Source organism: Bombyx mori, chromosome 26, assembly GCF_030269925.1.
Source record: "Bombyx mori chromosome 26, ASM3026992v2".
Taxonomy (NCBI): Eukaryota; Metazoa; Arthropoda; class Insecta; order Lepidoptera; family Bombycidae; genus Bombyx; species Bombyx mori.
In genome coordinates, this window is record NC_085132.1 from 8,132,417 (window position 1) to 8,156,342 (window position 23,926).

A 23,926-nucleotide genomic window follows, 5' to 3' on the forward strand; every position below is an offset into this window, starting at 1 on the left:
CACGGTTGTTTTGGCCGGTACTTGCATAAGATAGCCGGAAGGGAACCGACGGCGCAGTGCCACCACTGCGCGGACCGCGACGAGGAAGACACAGCGGAACATACATTGGCGCGTTGCTCTGGATTCGACGAGCAACGCGCCGCCCTCGTCGCGGTCATAGGTGAGGACCTCTCGCTGCCGCGCGTCGTGGCTACGATGCTCGGCAGCGACGCGTCCTGGAAGGCGATGCTCGACTTCTGCGAGTCCACCATCTCGCAGAAGGAGGCGGCGGAGCGAGAGAGGGAGAGCTCTTCCCTTTCCGCACCGATCCGTCGCCGTCGAGCCGGGGGCCGGAGGCGGGAATACGCCCGTACGTCCCAGCCCCTGTAGGTGGCGGCCTCCCCCCGGTGAAGGTCAAGGGGCGACCTGAGGGGGTGAGGCCGCGCGGCGCGCTACCAGCACTCTAGCGCGCTGCCGTGGAGTGAATAGAGCGACCGGTCGACGGTGTATCGCGTCCCGACCCGGCAGGCTGGTTCTGGTCCAGCGGGGTATTCCGGGACACCAGCGGCACCGTTTGGGCGGCCCGACGGGCTGCCGTACCGAGACGGCCGACGTTTCAGAGCCTTCGATTCGCCTCGAAGGCTCCGTCGGCTGGGCGTCTTTGGGGTGAGCCGCGCCGTCTGGTTGTAGTGTTGACCGCGGTAGCCCCCCTACCTCATCCGGGTTCTGACCTCGGAGGGGATCGGACGTCGGGTGTAAGAGTGCAGGGGAGTCGTTTAGTGGGTGGGTCCTAAAATCCTTGGGCCCGCGGTCTGCTCACAACACCATGCAGATCGTTGAGTCTCACATACCCCGCGCGCCCCTTTTGCGCGGGGACCTCGTAGGAGGTTCGGCCCTCTACCCGAAAAAAAAAAAAAAATGGATCGGGGTAACCGAAGTTTTGAATTATAACGCTTTAATACAAATATGTAAAGGCTTAATATTTAAGTAAGTTGCCCGTGACCTTGAAAATTGTAAAGTATACGAAATTCGAAAAAAAAAATTTTTAGAGCCAATTTAAAAAAAATGCAACTCGAAATCAAACCGTGTTCACCCTGTTTTTTCTAACTCCTAACACCTTCACTAGAGGGCGCTGTAATACGCAAATCCGTTGTCATGATACCCTTGACATAAGTGACACTGTATCCGTAGATTATTGATTTTTTTATTGAATATACGAGTTTTTCTAATCCAAGTGCTATTTTCAAAATCATCCCTCGGAAGGTCGAACAAACCGTAAAAGTAGTTTTAATTATAAATCTTTGACGAAAGATAAGGAAACACATGAAATTTTGGACACATTTAATTTAATTAAAAACAAAAATATAGCGTAAAACAAAATAACAAAATTTTATATGCAGCTAAAATATTAATCGTTAATTAGGATTCTGATTATATTAAAAAAAAAACAGTAATAATTTTAATGTTAATTTGGCGCATAAAACTATTTGTTAGCTCTCAAAATAAATTGTGTAAATGATTGTATATGCTGCAAAAGGCAAAGTTCAACGACACACGATCTTTGTTGGAAATAAGATATTTGCAACCACTTTCTTACTATGAAAACACAATTATCGCGTCGAAGGAATTCTTTTGCAAATTGTTTAAAATTTAATACAAATACGTGTAATCAAAATGAAAGATTCAACATTTTTAACTCTGCTTATTTAATAAATATGTTAGGTACTGCCACTCAAAATATTGTGGCCAATCTATATCTATACTAATATTATAAAGAGGAAAGATTTGTTTGTTTGTTTGTTTCGAATAGGCTCCGAAACTACTGGACCGATTTGAAAAATTATTTTTCCATTAGAAGCCGACATTGTCCCTGATGAACATAGGCTACTTTTTTTTTAATATTTTTTTAAGATTTTTTTTTGGTTTCATGTGTGTTTTAATGTTTCCGAAGCCAAGCGAGGGCGGGTCGCTAGTAAAGAATAAACAAATAAAAAAATTACTCGAATCTATTCATCCATAATTGTTACCAAATTACTTGGATCGATGAAGAATAGGTTATAATAGTAGCCATTTTTAATTGCCAACTTAGAAATTTTAGGAGAAAATCATAACTGTATCGTTTGCATGTTTCTTTAGAATGTGTTAAAGACCTTGGTGATAAACAAAACAATGACATGTTACATAAAATCAATATTACGTAAATTTTACTAAAGTCCCCCGGTTTAGTGAACGTTCGTGGCACAGATTAGTTCGACCTCATTGAATTTTTCCATAGATATAGTCTTCTGTTAAATACATAAATGTTTTCCAATATAAATATCTCAGTTACGTTTGTTTGGAAATGAAGTGTTTATAACAAAAGCCGTTTCTTTTATTCAAATCGATCAAGACATTTACATGAATGTAAACAATCAGATGGTAATGAGTGTGAATCGCAGTTTCGGTAGCTACAATATGTTTTTTTCCCTACTTATTCGTTGGTAGCTAAGGGGCTATTTGAGTAGCTATATTATGTTTTTTTCTCCTACCTATTGGCTGGTAGCTAAGGTGCTATTCCAGATACTTAAGGAGTGCCAGGTGAGCTTAGGGGTTCAACCTGAGAGAGCTTACTAATACTAGCCCTTTTTTTGTTTTTAACGCTGGGGAATCTATTTACGGATACCCGGTCCGGGGGGTAACGAACCGGGTTATGTCGGACTCCGGCGCCTCCTGAGAGGAAGAGGGGGACGAGGAGGGCCAAGGTCCTCCACCTCCCCGAATTCCTTGCAGGAGACTACGCCTTGAAAAAGGCGCGCGAAGCACTTTCCCCGCAGAACGACTACCGACTAAACCCCTTCGAGCTCCACCACACCGGCTACACCAGACCTACGGTACCGCAGTGCGCGCCAATGCTAATATGTAATATAATATAACTAATATAAAATGCGAATACTAGCCCTAGCAAGAGTGGTGTCTCGCGACCGTAATCGCGACCCACTGAGAAGATCCGGCGAAAAACTCAGTGCGTTAAGTCTATGAGCATTATCATGTACCGATAACACGAGGAATTAATGCCATGTCAATATCAATGACAATAAAAAAACGCAAGATTAAGCCGTAAAAATACTTTCACCTATTATAGCACAGATAGCCGTAGGCAGCTGCTTGGCTTTGTTTCTGGCATTGCTAACGTGCATGAGCGACGGTAACCACTTACCATCAGATGGGCCGTATGCTCGTCTGTCTGTTCAGGCAATAAAATTAAATAAAGAAGATATGTTTTTTATTGCAATTGAAAATCAAAGCTGCTAGCCCGATTTTTGATAATACGACCTTTTAATGATCGTATGGCACGTGTGTTTTGATTTTAGTAAACAGTAAGCATACTTAAGTGATTATTACTAAAAAATTATAACTTCCTGTGTATTGACTGAAGCGATGTTTTTGTGATACAACCTTGGTCCTTTGAGCTAACACGGGTTTGTATTAAAATCTCGTGTCTTTCAAACACAGTGACTACGATCAGTGTTTTTTGTTTGATATGTTTTTGACGATTAGTGTTTTTTTTTTCTGTTCCAATATCAATAATATTTTGTATTGATTCTCACGGTGGCTTAATTGGTGTTTTTACTGATCAAGACTTTTTTTTATTACTTAGATGTGTGGACGAGCTCACTGCCCACCTGGTATTAAGTGGTTACTGGAGCCCTTTTACATCTACAACGTAAATGCGTATAGAACCTATACGCATTTACTGGTGGTAGGACCTCTTGTGAGTCCGCACGGGTAGGTACCACCGCCCCGCCTATTTCTGCCGTGAAGCAGTAATGCGTTTCGATTTGAAGGGTGGGGCAGCCGTTGTAACTATACTGAGACCTTAGAACTTATATCTCAAGGTGGGTGGCGCATTTACATTGTAGATGTCTATGGGCTCCAGTAACCACTTAACACCAGGTGGGCTGTGAGCTCGTCCACACATCTAAGCAATAAAAAAAATTAAAAAAAATAATGTTTGACTCATTCCTAAAGTTTCGTTTATATTAAAATTTATACACACATCAAGGAATTCATTTGCGACGAACAAATATAAAGTAAGTCGTTCAAGATTAGCAAGCAATTGAAAACCGTGAAATGAAAGGCTCATTGAGAATTTTAATTGGATGTCGTAAACCGATAGATGGTTATGAGATTAATAATTCAATCAATCAATTTGAAATGAACTCACTAGCGCTAAGAAATTCGGAGAATTAATAAAAAAGTAACTATACAAAAATAAAATTACTTTTATTTATTTATTAGAATACTCAATTAAAAATTAAATTAATAATTTCTACCCTCGTGATTCGGGTTATTAATTTAAAATAATAAAACTATTATATTATCATCGTTCCTTGTGTTCTTAAGCCAAGTATTTATAAGTTTATAAGTTACTGAAGCCCATAGACATATACAACGTAAATACGCCACCCAGCTTGAGATGTAAGTTCTAAGGTCTCAGTATAGTTACAACGGCTACCCCACCCTCCAAACCGAAACGCATTACTGCTTCACGGCAGAAATAGACAGTGTTTTTTTTTTTTTGCTTAGATGTGTGGACGAGCTCACAGCCCACCTGGTGTTAAGTGGTTACTGGAGCCCATAGACATGTACAACGTAAATGCGCCACACACCTTGAGATATAGTTCTAAGGTCTCAGTATAGTCACAACGACTGCCCCACCCTTCAAACCGAAACGCATTACTGCTTCACTACAGAAATAGGCGGGGTGGTGGTACTTACCCGTGCGGACTAACATGAGGTCCTACCATCAGTAATTACGCAAATTATGATATTGCTGGTTTGATTTTTATTACACGATGTTATTCCTTCACGACGACTTTAACCTATTTGAATGAACACTTTTCGTATAACCTCATCCAGTCGAAGCATGAGTGTACAAATGACCGGTCAAGTTCAAAGCGAGATCTTGGAGAAGGTTCCGTGTAATTATGTTTTTTGGTATGAGAATACCGAAGATTTTTGTTGCTTTCTTGAAAATATACTATAACTTGTTAGGTCGTAAAAATTAGAGTATACAAACTATGACAATTTCAATTTTAGAAAATAGCATCAATGTTTTTCAAATGAATTTGTATTAAGTAATGCAAAAATTTTACTATGGCTGCTTCAGGAAGCTATTGTGCAAGCTGAGTAGTGTGTTTTCTTATAAAAAAAACTTATAATTAAATGTACTAAGGCTGGCTGTTTTTTTTTTTCGGGGGGAAATCCTTATGGACTACTTCCGCCCGGGGAAAGACGGAGGGGCGTGCTGGGACTCCTACCGGCTAAAACCACCCCGGTGTCTCCCTACACGTGCGCGCGGGGCCGCGGGAATCGAAATTCTTCCGCAGCCCCATACCAGTGCTGGCCCGGTCTGTCCAGGCCTCGTCTCCTGCACGGGGTAGTGAGGCGTTCAGCTACCTCGTGCATCGCCTCAGAGGCACGCGCTGACACCCGCACGCGCCTCCGTCTCGGGTCTATCGGATAAGGGGTGGAGGCTTTCCCAAGTCCCTCACCCCTGGACCCATTCATGGGGGGCGGAAAAGGGCGTTGTCTGCCCGTCTCCTGCGCCCGGTGCACCTTCTGCGGCCGGGGAAGGGAGTCGAGATCTCCCAGCCAGCACAGCAAATTTTTCTCTTCCATTCTCTTCTATCAGCCGTCATCTCAACACTCACTCCTCTCTCTCTCTCATATCGTCATTCACACACTCCATCCATGTCTTCTTTGGTCGAGCTCTTCCCCCTCTACCTTGCACTACCATTTCCATATATCTCCTAGTCACGTGCATCTCCTCTCTACGCATCACATGTCCAAACCACGCTAACCGTCCGCTCTTTAATATACTCCTCCGATATAGGTACTCTTTCATGAATTCAAATTAGTTTAGTGAAAACTATTTTATGTCACGTACGGAACTCTAAAAGTACCAATTACGTTTTTGTGTCATGATTATTTATTTTTCGATGCGGAGCGCACATTTCAAAATATATAGGTTTTTTTTATTTGTTATTTTCGGGTACAAAATGGTTAACACTTATCAGTCAATACAGTACGAATGACTTTGAAATGTACCGCAGTTCTTTATTGAACTAAGTAGGTACAAGAAGGGATTATATATTATTTATTTGTCGTAAGAAAAACGACTTTTGGACAGGAAGAAACAAAGTTGAATTTCGATGATTTTATCGGTTAGGCTTAGTTTTGTCAAGGCTTCGACGGAGAGATGCTAATTGTGACAGACGGTATATTATGTTTAACTGAACTTTCCTTACGAGTATTAAATTTAACTAGCCACTACGCAGAAGTATGTTTTTTTTTTTTTTTTTTTTTTTTTTTTTTTTTTTTTTTTTTTTTTTTTTTTTTTTTTTTTTTTTTTTTTTTTTTTTTTTTTTTTTTTTTATGATTGTAAGTTTACTTGTGGCTCGAAGGCCTTTCCAGTTTCATCAGGGCTAATATCGAAGCATCAGTGTGCCGAATCTCACTGACGGGACACGCGCCGATCGTTATCGCGTCCGTTTATCTTCCACCGGATAAGATCGTTCTAAGCAGTGATATCGAGGCGCTGCTCGGCATGGGGAACTCTGTCATTCTGGCGGGCGACCTAAATTGTAAACACATCAGGTGGAACTCACACACCACAACCCCGAATGGCAGGCGGCTTGACGCGTTAGTCGATGATCTCGCCTTCGATATCGTCGCTCCACTAACACCGACTCACTACCCGCTAAATATCGCGCATCGCCCGGATATACTCGACATAGCGTTATTAAAAAACGTAACTCTGAGCTTACACTCGATCGAAGTAGTTTCAGAGTTAGATTCAGACCACCGTCCCGTCGTTATGAAGCTCGGTCGCGCTCCCGACTCCGTTCCCGTCACGAGGACTGTGGTGGATTGGCACACGCTGGGCATCAGCCTGGCTGAATCTGATCCACCATCCCTCCCGTTTAACCCGAACTCTACCCCGTCTCCTCAGGATACCGCTGAAGCCATAGACATCTTAACGTCACACATCACCTCAACATTACATAGATCATCGAAACAAGTTGTAGCGGAGGACTTCCTTCACCGCTTCAAATTGTCCGATGATATTAGGGAACTCCTTAGAGCTAAGAATGCCTCGATACGCGCCTACGACAGGTATCCTACCGCGGAAAATCGTATTCGAATGCGTGCCCTACAACGCGACGTAAAGTCTCGCATCGCCGAAGTCCGAGATGCCAGATGGTCTGATTTCTTAGAAGGACTCGCGCCCTCCCAAAGGTCTTACTACCGCTTAGCCCGTACTCTCAAATCGGATACGGTAGTAACTATGCCCCCCCTCGTAGGCCCCTCAGGCCGACTCGCGGCGTTTGATGATGACGAAAAAGCAGAGTTGCTGGCCGATACATTGCAAACCCAGTGCACGCCCAGCACTCAATCCGTGGACCCTGTTCATGTAGAATTAGTAGACAGTGAGGTAGAACGCAGAGTCTCCTTGCCACCCTCGGATGCGTTACCACCCGTCACCCCGATGGAAGTTAAAGACTTGATCAAAGACCTACGTCCTCGCAAGGCTCCCGGTTCCGACGGTATATCCAACCGCGTTATTAAACTTCTACCCGTCCAACTCATCGTGATGTTGGCATCTATTTTCAATGCCGCTATGGCGAACTGTATCTTTCCCGCGGTGTGGAAAGAAGCGGACGTTATCGGCATACATAAACCCGGTAAACCAAAAAATCATCCGACGAGCTACCGCCCGATTAGCCTCCTCATGTCTCTAGGCAAACTGTATGAGCGTCTGCTCTACAAACGCCTCAGAGACGTCGTCTCATCCAAGGGCATTCTCATCGATGAACAATTCGGATTCCGTACAAATCACTCATGCGTTCAACAGGTGCACCGCCTCACGGAGCACATCCTTGTGGGGCTTAATCGACCAAAACCGTTATATACGGGAGCTCTCTTCTTCGACGTCGCAAAAGCGTTCGACAAAGTCTGGCACAACGGTTTGATTTTCAAACTATTCAACATGGGTGTGCCGGATAGTCTCGTGCTCATCATACGGGACTTCTTGTCGAACCGCTCTTTTCGATATCGAGTCGAGGGAACCCGCTCCTCCCCACGACCTCTCACAGCTGGAGTCCCGCAAGGCTCTGTCCTTTCACCCCTCCTATTTAGCTTATTCGTTAACGATATTCCCCGGTCGCCGCCGACCCATTTAGCTTTATTCGCCGACGACACGACTGTTTACTATTCCAGTAGAAACAAGTCCCTAATCGCGAAGAAGCTTCAGAGCGCAGCTCTAGCCCTAGGACAGTGGTTCCGAAAATGGCGCATAGACATCAACCCAGCGAAAAGTACTGCGGTGCTATTTCAGAGGGGAAGCTCCACACGGATTTCCTCCCGTATTAGGAGGAGGAATCTCACACCCCCGATTACTCTCTTTAGTCAATCCATACCCTGGGCCAGGAAGGTCAAGTACCTGGGCGTTACCCTGGATGCATCGATGACATTCCGCCCGCATATAAAATCAGTCCGTGACCGTGCCGCGTTTATTCTCGGTAGACTCTACCCCATGATCTGTAAGCGGAGTAAAATGTCCCTTCGGAACAAGGTGACACTTTACAAAACTTGCATAAGGCCCGTCATGACTTACGCGAGTGTGGTGTTCGCTCACGCGGCCCGCACACACATAGACACCCTCCAATCCCTACAATCCCGCTTTTGCAGGTTAGCTGTCGGGGCTCCGTGGTTCGTGAGGAACGTTGACCTACACGACGACCTGGGCCTCGAATCAATTCGGAAATACATGAAGTCAGCGTCGGAACGATACTTCGATAAGGCTATGCGTCATGATAATCGCCTTATCGTAGCCGCCGCTGACTACTCCCCGAATCCTGATCATGCAGGAGCCAGTCACCGTCGACGCCCTAGACACGTCCTAACGGATCCATCAGATCCAATAACCTTTGCACTAGACGCCTTCAGCTCTAGGAGCAGGCTTAGGGACCTCGGTAACCGTACTCGTCGAACTCGACAGAGAGTTCGCCGTGCAACCTAACCCATGAATCAGCTCGCTGAGTTTCTCGCCGGATCTTCTCAGCGGGTCGCGATTCCGATCCGGTAGTAGATTCATTCGCGAAGCAGCTACTCTTGAGTTGTTAGGTCTCCTTCGGAGGCGCTCGGGCAGCTGTTAACAAATCCCACCCCTCCTGGCTGAGCCTTTGCTCGCCCACCTGTCCTGGTGAAACTGGAAAGGCCTCCGGGCCACCAGTAATCCTTCAAACATAAAAAAAAAAAAAAAAAAAAAAAAGTTTCATCAGGACTGGCGGTGCATTCGTATCGAGCGATGCAACGGTGTTCGAATCCCGCGGGCAGGTATCAATTTTTCTAATAAAATACGTACTTAATGACTTCCATAATTGACTTCCACGGTGAAGGAATAGCATCGTGTAATAAAAATCATACCCGCAAAATTTTGATTTGTGTAATTACTTGTGGTGGAATCTCTTGTGAGTCCGTACGGGTAGGTACCACCACCCTTCCTATTTCAGCCGTGAAGCAGTTTGGTTGGTCTGAAGGGTGAAGCAGCCGTTGTAACTATACTTGAGACCTTAGAACTCATATTATCTCAAGGTGGGTGGCGGCATTTACTTTGTAGATGTCTATGTGCTCCGGTAACCACTTAACACTACGTGGGCTGCCAGCTCGTCCACCCATCTATGCAATAAAAAAAGCATGTTCACCTAAATCTATGGAACCGTTCGCTTAATTGATATGACCCTTTCCACACATATAAAGGGCCACTTGACAGCTTTGACGAGCATTATTACCTCAATGTCGAATAGGTGGCACTGGCGGGAATGATTATATGTTTTAAACCATAGTTCGAATTATTATGAAATTTAAACTATATTTATATAAGATTATGTGTGTGTGTCTGTCCATAAGTAAATGTAAAGTAAATACCTCAAATTATCTTACGTATGCCGCTTTCTGAATCGTCTTATCGTTTTTATGTTTTAATGTAAAATTGCATTTTAATACGGGCAAAGCCGGGAAATGCGGAAGCAGCTAGTGAGTTGTAAAAATTTAAAATTCTATACATGACTGTGTGTATTGCTTTCATGTTACCTTGAAATCATAAAATAGTTGCTAAAGTTTTAAGAATAGCGACAATCATGTGAAAAGTCCTGTATATTCTAATTCAAATAACAAATTTTACAAAACAAATAAGAAAAACAGAATCGGTAAATATAGATCGTAAATTTTATCATTTTGTAAGATTCTCGTGTTTTGTGCTTGCCACAATTATCGATTCAACAGATCTATAGCTAGCTGCTTTTGTCTCTGTTATGAACAAGGTCAATGACCGCTGACACCTGTTGAATTATGGTGAATGACCTCGAATATTGTTTTTTTTTTTTTGAAAACATTTTTCTATCACACGTTTAGTAGGTAGCGTTGCGGAAAAATTTTAAGTTGGCTCGACAAATCGAGACAATATATTGTTACGTAATATGACTCGGGATAAATAAAAATTCTACCGAAGTATAAATTGACACTGTATTAGCACTTATAACCCTTAAAAAACTTCAGAAACACTTTAAAATTCTAAATTCACTTCTTCCGCTTCGCTTCCGGTGATCCGTTCGCTGTTTTGCTTCGAGTAATTGCGATTACTGACTCGCGCCACCTCTGCAACGCCTTTATAGTCGAGACGACATCCCTAGATTTATCGAGAACAATCTGGGCAAGTCGAGTAGCTTCGATGTGTGTTTCTGCTATCTGACACTAGATGGCGTTGTACTTCTCAAGCCTTCTCGATGTTACGAGTTCCTTTGATATTCGTTTCGACTATTCGGCGATAGATGGCGTTACTTTTACCAGCATAATGTACATCTTTAAGTTGTTTACGTGGTATTTAAATTTCTATTCTTTTCCAGGGTCAATATGAAGCCAGGATGGTTAGCATGGGAGTGTATAGTGTTCGCTATGTTTGTGTGTTCAACCTCCTGCGCCCCGCTGTGGCGTAGGCGAAGAGATGCTGCGGCCGGTGGCAGTGCCAAGAGAGCATACATCTTCGCGGGCACCGGAGTGTCAACTTTAGCTATGATACTATCGGTGGCTAGAGGAACGCTAGGGGTTCGATCGTTTTTAGGTAAGTGACCATTACTACGGAAAAAAAAAACACACACACACACATACAAACCACACATTTACATAACAAACATTAAAGCAACAAAACGTAAAATGAAAAAATTGTACTGAACAAATTACTTTGATAGTATATGCCAAAAATAAAAAGATTTCTAAAATTATAATAACGAAAAATTAACCAGTTAGATATTCGGTGTCCAAACAGAAGCCAATAGTAGTGATTTCCGAAAAATGGCCGAATGAAAGCGGCAACACTTTAATGTGATGGTCGCAGGATATATTCTTACTGCATCATAAAGCTCTGATTCCCGTTCGGAGTCAATACCTGTTGTGGTATGAGTGTTCTTACACGTGGTTCTCCATCCATAGCTCTTCCTAGGGCCAGTGTTAGCAAGTTCTCTCTGATTGAGCCCTGTGAGCTCACCTATCCGTTCACGCGTAGTTAGAATAGCCCCTTCCTCCCCTTCCTCCTTGAGTCGCATTCCTCAAATCTGAGGGTCGTGGCCATCTCCTCTCATTATTTTTTCTTGGGATGATGTTTCGCCATCTTCCTTTATTTTCGGCGGTGTGTATGGCATCGTAGACTATGATATCCAGAGTGGTGCAGGTTTGGTCGGACCAGCGCATTAGGTAGCGGCCACGAGATTTTTTTCCGGCAATCTTACCAGTTACTATGAATTTTTCAAGATTTTCACCGCTCTTTCTTGGCCAAAGAAATCAAATGATCTCTTGAGGCAGATGGTAGAGCGGCTGATTTGGATCTTGAGCTGTCTTAGTATGCATTCGTTAGGCCGATATGCTATACACGGGACGTGTCGTAGCAGTTTCTTCCAGCACCACATCTCGATGGCTTCAACGAGGTGGCGATCAACTGATTTCAGAATGGCCCCTTAGGCCCCTTATTATTTAAGAAAAAAACAAATCCGTCATAGCATAGGATACAATTCCAAATGGGCCCCGAATGTGGAAATTATTATTTGTAATTTTCAAAAGCGTAATGCGTAGTGAATAAACTTCCTTAAATAATCATATTCATTCTCACAAGCCAACGAATATACAATTTTAGCCACATCAAATTTCAAGTTTCAGGGACTTTTGATAAGCTACTAAATTAAATTAAAAAACGTCAGCACTGAGAAAGTACGCAGTAACACTAAGTACGTTATTTTCGACCAACAAAATTTAATGCTCAGATATTTGTATCATTTTTGAGCTCATGGACCAGTTGCGGCGAAGTAGTTATAGGAGTGTTAAGTTCATCATGGTTTCCATTGTGTATGTTGTTAGCTTGCAAAAGTCTGTCTGTCTGTAGATTTAAGTACTTAAGTAATTGGGCAATTTGAATATTCAAGGTCTCTTATGTTTGAGTTTGGAAAATCTCCAATTGATCTAGATATAAAACATTTGGTTTGACGATTTTGATGTTCCTCGATGACTTTATTAAAGTTGATCACATCTTTACGTCATCATCAGCACACGTTTGTCGATTATCGGAGCTCACCCGACTTCTTCGACAAGCAGTATTACTGTCTATCTTACTACCGATTACAACAAATATCTTTTTTCCACGTTCATAACGCATGATGTATCTTTGGCATAGCACCAAAATCGCATTTGACTATCGTCATGTTGCAGCGGTGTTGTTTTTTAAAATTCTCGTTTTGGCGACAGTTCGGAACACGCATATGGATAATGCTCATATAACTGATTATTGATTCCCTCCGTAACAAATGTGGAGTAGACTGTAAATCTATCATTTTAAGTGCGAGATTCGTATACTCTAAGTAGTATTTATTAGGTAATGGCTTTAACGAATTTGTGACGCCAAGACCTATATTTATATCGATACAATTCAGCTCTTATAAGCCATTTCCTGACAACGTTTTGTAAGTATTTACGCAAAAAATTGTATCTGATTTAGCCATCCCCAGTTTTTCGCATACATAACGAAAATAATGAAACTGTATATTACATATACCTTAAAAAGAATACAAATTGTTGAAAGAGTGAACTGTCTGATGTATTCAGTATAATAATAGATAAAAAAGTGTTGCGCGTGCAAGCAATTCTTTTTTGTACTAAATCATACTCATTTTGATCCTAATATACTGGTTATGATCGTCCTTTTTCTAAATTTTATATGCAGAGTCCTTCGATTTCTCGAAACCTGTTATTATGAAATTATTTAACAGTAAACTGAGAGATTTTTCTTACTAATTAACCTTTTGATGTAGTCCAATTCAAAAATTTGGAGCTTTGAACGCAGTTTGAACGCAAATTGGGACTTTGAGGTATAATTCAGAATTCTTAGTAATGTAACACCGCTATTTTATGCTTTAAACAGAGGCGAAATGGCTCGCGGCAGGATTAGTCCGAGTAGTGGTGTTCACCCGAGCGAGTTTTTGACACGTTTTAATACCAATGTTAAATATTGTCAAATTTAGCCCCTTTCTAGCGATCTTTTCCAGGATATTCTCTGTACCGTTACTCAAATTCATAAAACATCCTTCTTTTTTTTTCTCTTTTTATCTACAATCAGTATCCAGTACTTTTATTAGATGAGTTAAAATTTTGTAAGTCAGTAAGAGCGTGACTCCAACGAGCCATCTACTCTAAATTTAAGATTTGTCATTGAACTATATGACGTCATTTCTCTTGAGCCGTTTACCGTAACTTCGATTTTTCAAGGCGGCCAGATTGTTTAGGTGCTTTTCCAATCTTTCGTGGTGTTTTTGTTTAAATTTTACGATTTCCTGCATTATTGTAGGCATCCCTAGCTCTCTGTGTATTTCAGTGTTTGTTTTTTTTTTTTATTGCTTAGATTGATGGACGAGCTCACAGCCCACCTGATGTTAAGTGGTTACTGGAGCCCATAGACATCTACAACGTAAATACGCCATCCACCTCGAGATATAAGTTCTAAGGTCTCAGTATAGTTACAACGGCTACCCCACCCTTCGAACCGAAACGCATTACTGCTTCACGGCGGAAATAGGCGGGGTGGTGGTACCTACCCGTGCGGACTCCCAAGAGGTCCTACCACCAGTGAAACGACGAACCACGGAACACCACTTATGGAGCGCAAGTAAAACATACATAGTTTAGATATTTTTCATCTCGTGTTTAGTTAAAAAACAGTTTCGTCCGCTTTTGTTACAAAACAATCATGCGCTCTATTCAATATTCAACAGGATGGGATATCATCAGAGATTAACTTAATTTCAACCTTACGTCTCAAGTTGAGTAGCAGTTGTACTGTAGTGTCTCAAGGCTTCATTAATAATTAAAATCAACGAGGTCGTGAGCACGTGAGTACGAATGCCTATCAATTAAATTGTATGAAGTTCATTAAGAAACAGTTTTACGATAAAAGGGTTGTATTGAAACTTACTAGTTGGTGAATTTTAATTCGATTGATAAACTAAATAGGTCTATGAAATGTTTTTTTCTAAACTGTTTTTTTTCTAAATTCGGTACAGTGAATTTAACTAGTCTATTTAAAATTGATAGTCGAATTATGTTTTTACAAAAAAAACATTGTATTTCGTGTATTCATTGTGACTAATATTTATTATTCCATTCTCATAACCTTATTATTATTTTAAGTCTCATTGACAATACGATATCAATTTATTTGGTTAATGGCTAAAAAATTGTAACAATTACTAAGCGATATTTTTAAAAGTAAGTTCTGTTCGAAATCATCGATTAGCGAGTGATTAAAGAAAAAAAGTTAATACGGTTCCATAGGTAGATTAATCTGTGTTTACCAAACTATAATATTTGGCATATTATAAGAATTCTTAAATTAACTCTAGTCCGGAGATTCTGGGTAATTTTTATAAGTTTAATTCTACTCATCTCTTTAGATGAAATTAAACAAGCTAAATAAGAATCACTTCCTCCCGAGAGAGTTACTTTGGACCGGTTTCGATGATAATGCGATGCAGGATCTGAATCTAAATCCAGGATTAGTACCAAAAAGTTTTAGGTCTGAATGGAAAAAAGGGTATGCTGCGCCGATACCACGTAGTGAGATAGTGACAAGAAGAAGAAGATTTCATGATAGCCGGTTTCAAGTTTTACTTTATTTGGCTGCTGGTCTCGGGTTATGGTTTAACTAGGGGACTTCTTAATGATTGGCGGCACAGACATATAACAATTACGAGTATACGCACTAACGTATGATAACGGATAATCAAACGTTAAAATTTATAAACGCCTTTTCACTATAAATCTCTATAAATATTTTTTTATTAGGCGTCTCATCTGGTATTCATTGGTAAAAGGATCCCGTGGATATTACAGCGTAAAAACTACCCACCATAAAACATGTTGTTGAATTATAAGGGGCCGTGGTGACATAATCATCGAGGTGAATGAGGTGAATTTCTATTCTCTTCAAGAATATTTGTGATTTGATCCAAGTTCCACACAATTTTTTTTTTCTTTCTGTTAAATAACAAACTTAAAATGGAATATTGAAACCATTCATTTTTCGTCATTATCCACGGCCAAAGTCCATGAAACATATGAGTTACTTTTAATAGGGAGGTTGAAACGGTGACCATTGTGGTAAATGGTGACAATACGTCAAATGCATTGAGCATGGCGTTTAAATTGTAATCATCCGCTTGGCCGTTCCCACTGGACCGTAACTTTATTAAAACAAATGAAGTTATCAGTTTTTATGGCAGTTTTTTGTTGAAGTCGACTGAAATGTTATTGTCCGCTTTTTTGTTGCTTTATAGGATTAAATGAACTCATGGTTCTGGCACGTTAATTGGGATGCACAGGGGGTGATAATCCCTACCTTGAGATGCAAGAACTCAAAAACACATAAGCAAGATAATAACGTCAGCTAATCGGAATTGCAAATAAATCATTAAAACTCGATCCATTTTAAATGTTCTTCTGGATGAAATAGTTCACGATCCACCTGGTTTAAATGGTTACAGAAGCAGATATCACATCAAATCCATCCCTGGGACATGTGTGAAAGTTTCAAGTGTAGCTTTTCCCTTAAACGTGTGGAAATAAACGGCTGCTTCGCCGAAGAAGACACATGACCAAATTGTTAAAGAGTCACAATAATTCCCACTAGCTATTATGCAGATTACATATTTTGATCACGCTGTTAATCTTTCATTGTATAGCTTGATAAGAGTACTCTGATCCATTTGAACTATTTGGACACTTATTTTTTTGATGTGCAATTGTCTTTGTGTTATACTTTAAAAATACTTTCCTGAATCGATTGCATTGAATTTTCCTGCATTCTCTCAAATCTCTTTCCACAAACGAACCCCACATTGATACTTTGCCAAAATTTTGTGACACATGCTTATAGTCGTTCTCGTAATTCCTTATAAAGAAATTAGTCAGTGTCATTTAAATACTGAGAATCACTGTAAAAACACAAATAATTTGTATGTAATAAGAAAAAATCGCGCGCAATTAAGAGATTTTTTTCAAGACACATCTGCTTTTTTTGGACTATCGTCTTTGTTTCATCATTAAAAATATCTTTTTTGTTTTTTTTTTTTAATTATTGTTTTGATGGGTCACCGTCGGTTATAGACGTCAGTCATGCCATCAGTATTCCTCAAACCTCGTTTGAACAAAGACATGCCCTAGCACTCACCAAACAGATGTACGAGTAGTAGGAAGTTCATTCAAAAGCTACCTACATTGTACGTTGAAAAACAAATCCCTGAAAACGCAAATGTAGATGAACGCAGTGGCTTTGGCGTATGGGTTAACCCTGCTTCAGTGGCGGACTGTGCGATGATTAATAAAAGATCAAGGGATCATCTGGAATAATTTCCCAGGGGAACATGCTGAAAACTTAACACATAGTAAACCAATATCCTTCCTCAAATCCATAAATTTCAAACAATACAATGAAAACGCCACCAACGTCATTCAGTTCACATTAGTTTAAAAACTTCGAAAACTACAGTCTTTTTTAGATAATATACACGCACACACACACACAAGTTATACTATTATTTGTTCTACCGCGTTGAGACGTGTCTAATACTTCGACGGCAAGAAAAATGTTATATTATGTTTACTGCAATTCTTATTCAAAAAAATCCGTGAAATCTACACGTGAAAATTACTCACGTTCCGGCGTAATAAGGTTTCATAATGCCATACGTGTGGTTTGCGGCTCACCGAAAACGGGTCACGTTTAAACACGTGAGTCCATACATCAATTAAGCGCTGTGAGATTAGCGAAAATTTGAAAATCCTTATTAAATTTGCTGAAATGCAAATTGACAGGTGTATGAAAATTTTAAAAGAAAAACAGTTTAACAAACTTTCATTGGTATGAATTGGAAGGAAGTGTACCTTAAGTGTATCCCAAAGCTAGATGTTTACCCATTTCTGCCGTGAAGCAGTAATGCGTTTCGGTTTGAATGGTAGGGTAACCGTTTTAACTATACCTTAGAACTCGTATCTCAAGGTGGGTGGCGGCATTTAAGTTGTAGATGTCTATGGGCTCCAGTAACCACTTAACACCAGGTGAGCTGTGAGCTCGTCCACCCATCTAACCAATAAAAATAAAAAAAACATACAAACCCTTACATAAGCTTTGCGTTGATAAGTGATATATCAATAAATCTATATTTAAAAAATGGAAGCTACTAATGATTACAGACTATAATTGTTTAATATCGCTAGTTTCTAAAGTGTAACTTGATTTATTACAGGGTTTCCGTCGGAGCAAGTATACCGAGGGTCAGCTATGTGGGAAACGCTTTTTGGCATGGTGCTAGCGTTTCCCATAGTTTGCTGGATCTTCGTCCCGGTCTATTACAGGCTATCAACTAATTCCGTTTATGAATATTTGGAGGTAATGAGCATTCACTAAGGTGCATTTATTTGGGTAGATGCAACAGAGCTATCCCCGAACGTAACTTAACAGATATTATTTCTGAAAAAGAATGGCTCTGCTTAGCGCCACATTATCGAACTATTAATCTATATACCACAGAAAGTAGGAGTTAGAGTACAAAGAAGTGTATTATGAAGCGTGGTCCAGCAATATCTTGTAAAAGTATTCAATTCTAACATCATCAGATTATTAATTATTTGTTTCTAACGAGAGCTAGTTGTGCGTCCCAATGATTGGGATAGCTGTTATATTTACAATACGATCGAGACAAACTTCAGACTCAAAGTGAGTTCATTTATTTAGTAATGCCAAAAAGCAACATATGGTAATTAAAGAAAAAACCGTACAAAGTTATTGAGATAAACAAGGTCATAAAACACACCTTTGCTATATCATTGTTACAAGGTCACTTGCTTGAATTTTTAGAGAGGGGAAAACAAAAGGGAAGATAAATATTTAAATTTATTTGGTAATTTCCAGATGCGTTTCGGTTCGATTTGGGTTCGGCGCATAGCCGCAGCAACTTTTCTCCTCCGGCAAGTTTTGAATCTGGCCGTGACGGTCTACACTCCAACAGTGGCCCTTCATGCTGTACTGGCACTACCACACTGGGCGTCAGCAGCTGCACTGACCGTCGTTAGCATCGTTTTCAATTTACTCGGCGGGCTTGCAGCTGCTATTAGGTAAATAAACAGCTATACCAATATGGTACGGTTACTGGTATTAGGACATCTTGTGAGTCCGCGCGGGTAGGTACCAGCGCCCTGCCTATCTCTGCCGTGAAGCAGTAATGCGTTTCGGTTTGAAGGGTGGAGCAGTCGTTGTAACTATACTGAGATCTTAGAACTTTATCTCAAGGTGGGTGGTGCTAGATGTCTATGGGCTTCAGTAACCACTTAACACCAAGTGGGCTGTGAGCTCGTCCACCCATCTAATAAATAAAATCTAATAAAAAAATAATTATAAACAGCATCCAGTATTATAAAACTAGGATTCATGAGAAAACATGCTGTGTTCTCTGAATAAAAGCCGTTTCAAGTAAAAGTTTAATTCGTTTCCAGAGCTGATGTCATTCAGACTTTGACCATGATACTCGTGAGTGGAGCTTTCATAGTTCAAGCGACAGTGAAAGCTGGTGGTCCGGCAACGGTGTTTAATGGCAATCTAGAAGGCGGGAGACTTAAGTTTTTCCAGTAAGTAATTATACAGAAAATTAAAGCCTCTTAAGATCCTTTACTAATAATATCCATCTGTTGTAGGAATGTTTGCTCTATAATTACATCTTTCCTCTTCCTAAATTCTTCGTCTCACCTGTTGCCTGGATCCTAATTACCAGTTTAATTAACCGTGGTGGCACCCTTGCGTTGGTGAAAAGGTAGAATGTAAGCTCACATGAGTAGGTTCTACACCATGGCATACCCGTTATAAGACCTGTCGGTTTAAAGGGTCAAAACATCGTGCAATAAAATTAAGGCCTCATGTCTTAAGGTGAGCGCCGACATTCAAGTTAGGATGTCTCCGGTAACAACGGCCGTCTGGTGTAGTGGTGAGTGACATGGTCACTACATAAGGGGGTCGCGGGTTCGAATCCCGCCAAGGGAAGATATTTTTACGATAAATATAAATGTCTTTTCCAGAGTTATGGATGTATATTAAATATATGTATGTGTATAATAAAAATCTTACATTTATTTCCGTTATGTGGTACCTGTAACACAAGTTCTTTACGAACATATAACGGGACTAGTTAACGTGGCGTGATGGTTCGTAAATATTTATTAAAAAAAAAAAAAACTAACTAACACCTATCGTTCTCAAGTCACTGCAACTGCTACAACCTTGTTATCCTTTGTAACTTCTCCCCTAAATTCTGAATGGATCGTTAATTTCCAATAGACAGTATTGTGAACGGGTTGCTAGTAATGTCTTATCTGTTGCAAGCAAATATTCTTTTTATGGTGGAAATATTAATGTGATTGAATCTTTAACGTTAAGAAGATTGGCTGTCAGCTCGTCAATGCAAATAAAATAGCTTATGCAATTTAAAAATTAAGCTAAATACACTAAATGCATAAATAGAATTATTTTATGTTAGTTTCTATTATTTCTAAAATTGGATGAGAACAAAATTCTAATTTAATTTAAATAAAACTTACGACAAAATATGATTCAATTTATATTAGCAAATGAGCTTTTCTTTATGGCATAAGGCTAGTCGTAAAGCATAATATGTATTGCTCTCCAAAATGCAAAATGGATATCGTAATTAATCTTAATATCCTCGCCTTTTTATTGTGATTATATCGAAGTTTTCAATACATTACAGTTTTCGTGGTCACAAATAACTGTAAAAGTGCTTTTAATTATATCTACGACTCACAAAATCCGAGGAAAATATTAAACTAGAGATTTTTGTCATTTAGAATATTAGACACAAAACAAATACATCCATCTAATTTATTTAATTATTCTCAATTGCAGATTCACGTGGGACCCGACCGTTAGAGTGGACACACTATCCGCCATTATCGGGCAGCTATTCATGTCCATATCCATCTATGGATGCCAGCAGACTTTTGTCCAGCGTTACTGCTCCATGTCCAGCGAATCCAGGGTCAAGAAAACTCTCCTGGCCAACGTTCCTGCCGTTTCGGTGCTCTTCAGTTTGTCTTGGATCGTAGGCATGGCGCTATATGCTGTGTACAAATACTGTGATCCACTGGCCACAAGCAAAATTTCGGCCCCCGATGAAATCCTGCCATTTTACGTACAAGACCAATTTGGTTTTCTACCAGGGATGTTGGGACTGTTTCTGGGCAGTCTTTTCAATGGCGCTTTGAGGTGAGAATGTACATCTTATATTAAAATTATATAGAAAAATAAACCTAATTTATGTATTTTAAGAGACAGTTACATCTGTCTATGCAGTTTGTAGAAAATTATGGTTAAAGTTGGGATTGAGCGGATGCTTGGTCCCGTTACAGCTAATTGGATTTTGATAATGTGTATTGTATTACGTAATAAAAATCAAATCCGCATAGCTAAAACTAGTGTAATTACTGGTGGTAGGACGTCTTGTGAGTCCACACGGGTTGGTACCACCATCCTGCTTATTTCTGCCGTGAATCACTAACGCGCTTCGATTTGAAGGGTGGAACAGTCGTTGTAATGTTAAAACTGAGACCTTAGATTTGTCTCAAGGTGGCCGTCGGCCATTACGTTGTAAATGTCTATGGGCCCCAGCACCAGCCCAGCCCCACTTAAAACCAGTTGGGCCGTCAGTTCCGCCACCCATCTAAGGAATAAAAAATAAAAATAAAATTTAACAGGAGGTGTAAACGCTGAGAGACATTAATTTCGTTTTTATTAATCAGTAGCATTTATGGTTATCTTGTTTCAGATAGTAAAAAAAAAACCAACTGACGAATAAAAAAATATAGTCTTGTTTACATTAATTTGTACTTTACACAATTTCTTTTCCAGTTTCCTGGTATCAAACGTTAATTCCTTATCCACAGTCACATGGGAGGATTTTGTATCCGCTGCTCCGTCTTTTAAAGGAATCAGTGATAAGCAACAGCTTACTATCATTAAAATCATTGGGGTAATCTATTGTGAGTATCTTGCAGCCTGTTCCTATCAAAACTATTTTTTTTACATATTTCACAGCATTATCCATGAAAACCAATTGATATTTAGCAATGAAAAAACAGCGACTTGATAATATATGTTAACTTAATTCTGTCTAACTAGCTTATTTAACTGGATGTCGTTAAACCACACTGAACAAACATCACTTTCAAGATCTAAGTACAACAAAAACCTGTTCATTCACTGTCTCATTGGCCGGAAAACTGCTTGGCTTGTAAGATTAGAGCTAATAGAAATCAAGAGCATCGATGTTCCTACTTACATACCTTGATACCCTCCACGGTGTTTCCCGAGCGCTATGACATGTCCTTCTTTAAACGAGGCTTGTGGAGAGTACTTAACGGTAGGCAGCGACTTGTCTCAGCCTCTGGCATAGCTGAGTCCATAGGCGACGGTAACCACTCACTATCATGTCGGCAGTGTGCTCGTCTGCCTACAAGGGCAATAAAAAAAATTAAGTCTCTAAGTATAAATTATAAACTACTCTCTAATAGAGAAAATTATATAGATCTTTATTATGATTCCAGCGATCGTCATAATGTGCTTGTCTCTCTGCGTGGGCATGGCTGGTGGCGTAGTCGAAGGCTCCCTACTAGTGACGTCAGCCACGTCCGGAGCACTCTTAGGAGTGTTTGTCCTGGCAGCTCTGTGTCCGGCTGCTAACGGTACGGGCGCGGTATGGGGAATGATCGCTTCGCACATTATAACGACCTGGATGGCTGTTGGAAGGCTCTTGTATGTGAAAAAGAATATAGCCATGCTGCCTACTTCGGTCGAGGTTTGTTTATGTCTTATTTTTTTTTTATTTTTTATTGCTTAGGTGAGCGCACGAGCTCACATCCCACCTGGTGTTAAGTGGTTACTGGAGCCCATAGACATCTACAACTTAAATGCGCCACCCATCTTGAGATATAAGTTCTAAGGTCTCAATTATAGTTACAACGGCTGCCCCCCCCTTCAAACCGAAACGAATTACTGCTACACGGCAGAAATAGGCAGGGTGGTGGTACCTACCCGTGCGGACTCACAAGAGATCCTACCACCAATAAAAGTCTTATGTAAAATCTTTAGGTTGTGGTGGGTTCAGCACCCGCATGATTGTAAGCTCCCACCACAGATAAGTACCGTTATTCTTTTTGTTGCTTAGATGAGTGGATGAGCTCACAGCCCACCTAGTGTTAGGCCACCGGAGCCCATAGACATCTACAACGTAAATGCGCCACTCACCTTGAGATATAAGTTCTAAGATCTCAGTATAGTTAACTAAAGCTTAGCGGTTGCGATTTTAAATCATGTGCCGTGTCTTTGTTCATGCATTAATAGGATAGCAAATGTTATGTAGGATTCTCCACACTTTTAATAAGCTATTCCACCTATTGGCTTACTTATTGATGATAATGCTGGGGTCAGTATAGAAGTTAAATATCAATTTGAGCAGCACTTTTCTTGCTTGTCTATACCCGGTACTACATAACTAGGTAGAAATAGTGTGTATGTAACTTTTTGTATCATAAACGGTAATTATAAAATTCCTGACGTAAAAGAATTAGCTTAAATGTTAAGTGAAACGTCAAATATTTCAGGGCTGCACGAACACAACGCTCAATTACCTGAGTCGGCCCGTGGGCATCAACCAGACCCTGGCCAAACTAGCACCCCTGCTCCAATCTATGAACATCAGCCTAACAGAAATACGTCCACCGGAATCGTTCATGTAAGTATTCAGAACATTTATGTTTCCTCAGAGCTTCAGGAGAATTTTGGCGGAGTTCAGAGTGGCCATATTTTTTTGGAACGAAGTTCCTTATGGAACGATGTGGAGGGGTACCCTAACCGGGAAAAAACGTCCGTAACGTAAGATTTTTATTAGTAATGCACACACTGTACGACTTAACTTTGTAATAGCGTACAAAAAATGCAATAACATATTTTTTTATCATTCATTGACCGCGATCTCAGAGCGTTCGTTTGCGCAATACACTAACTCTTATGCAAACGACCGTGAATGAAGTGTACCACAATAAGTTCGCCCGTTACCGAATGACTGGATTGTTGCCAAACCTCCAGTTTTATTTTCTTTATACCTCGAATAGAACTAAAAAATTAATATTTTTATAATAAGGAACTTCGTTCCTATCCGGTGTCCCACGACACCACACATCTTTTTTGTTAATTACGTTTTTAGAGCAATCACTATTTGCCCAATGACCGCAATAATATACATATGTG

At 40.4% G+C, this 23,926-nt stretch overlaps 1 protein-coding gene across 1 annotated transcript in view; it reads left to right on the forward strand.

Annotated features, from left to right (window-relative positions):
* LOC101746227 (sodium-coupled monocarboxylate transporter 1) overlaps nucleotides 1-23,926 on the forward strand; it is a 45,769-nt gene that overhangs the window by 19,465 nt on the left and 2,378 nt on the right. The window contains exons 2-9 of the mRNA XM_038020672.2: nucleotides 10,929-11,143; nucleotides 17,862-18,004; nucleotides 18,527-18,729; nucleotides 19,108-19,239; nucleotides 20,528-20,887; nucleotides 21,530-21,660; nucleotides 22,225-22,475; nucleotides 23,281-23,411. Coding sequence (XP_037876600.1) covers nucleotides 10,936-11,143; nucleotides 17,862-18,004; nucleotides 18,527-18,729; nucleotides 19,108-19,239; nucleotides 20,528-20,887; nucleotides 21,530-21,660; nucleotides 22,225-22,475; nucleotides 23,281-23,411 — 1,559 coding nt within the window. The 5' untranslated portion in view covers nucleotides 10,929-10,935. The remainder of the gene's footprint in view (nucleotides 1-10,928; nucleotides 11,144-17,861; nucleotides 18,005-18,526; nucleotides 18,730-19,107; nucleotides 19,240-20,527; nucleotides 20,888-21,529; nucleotides 21,661-22,224; nucleotides 22,476-23,280; nucleotides 23,412-23,926) is intronic.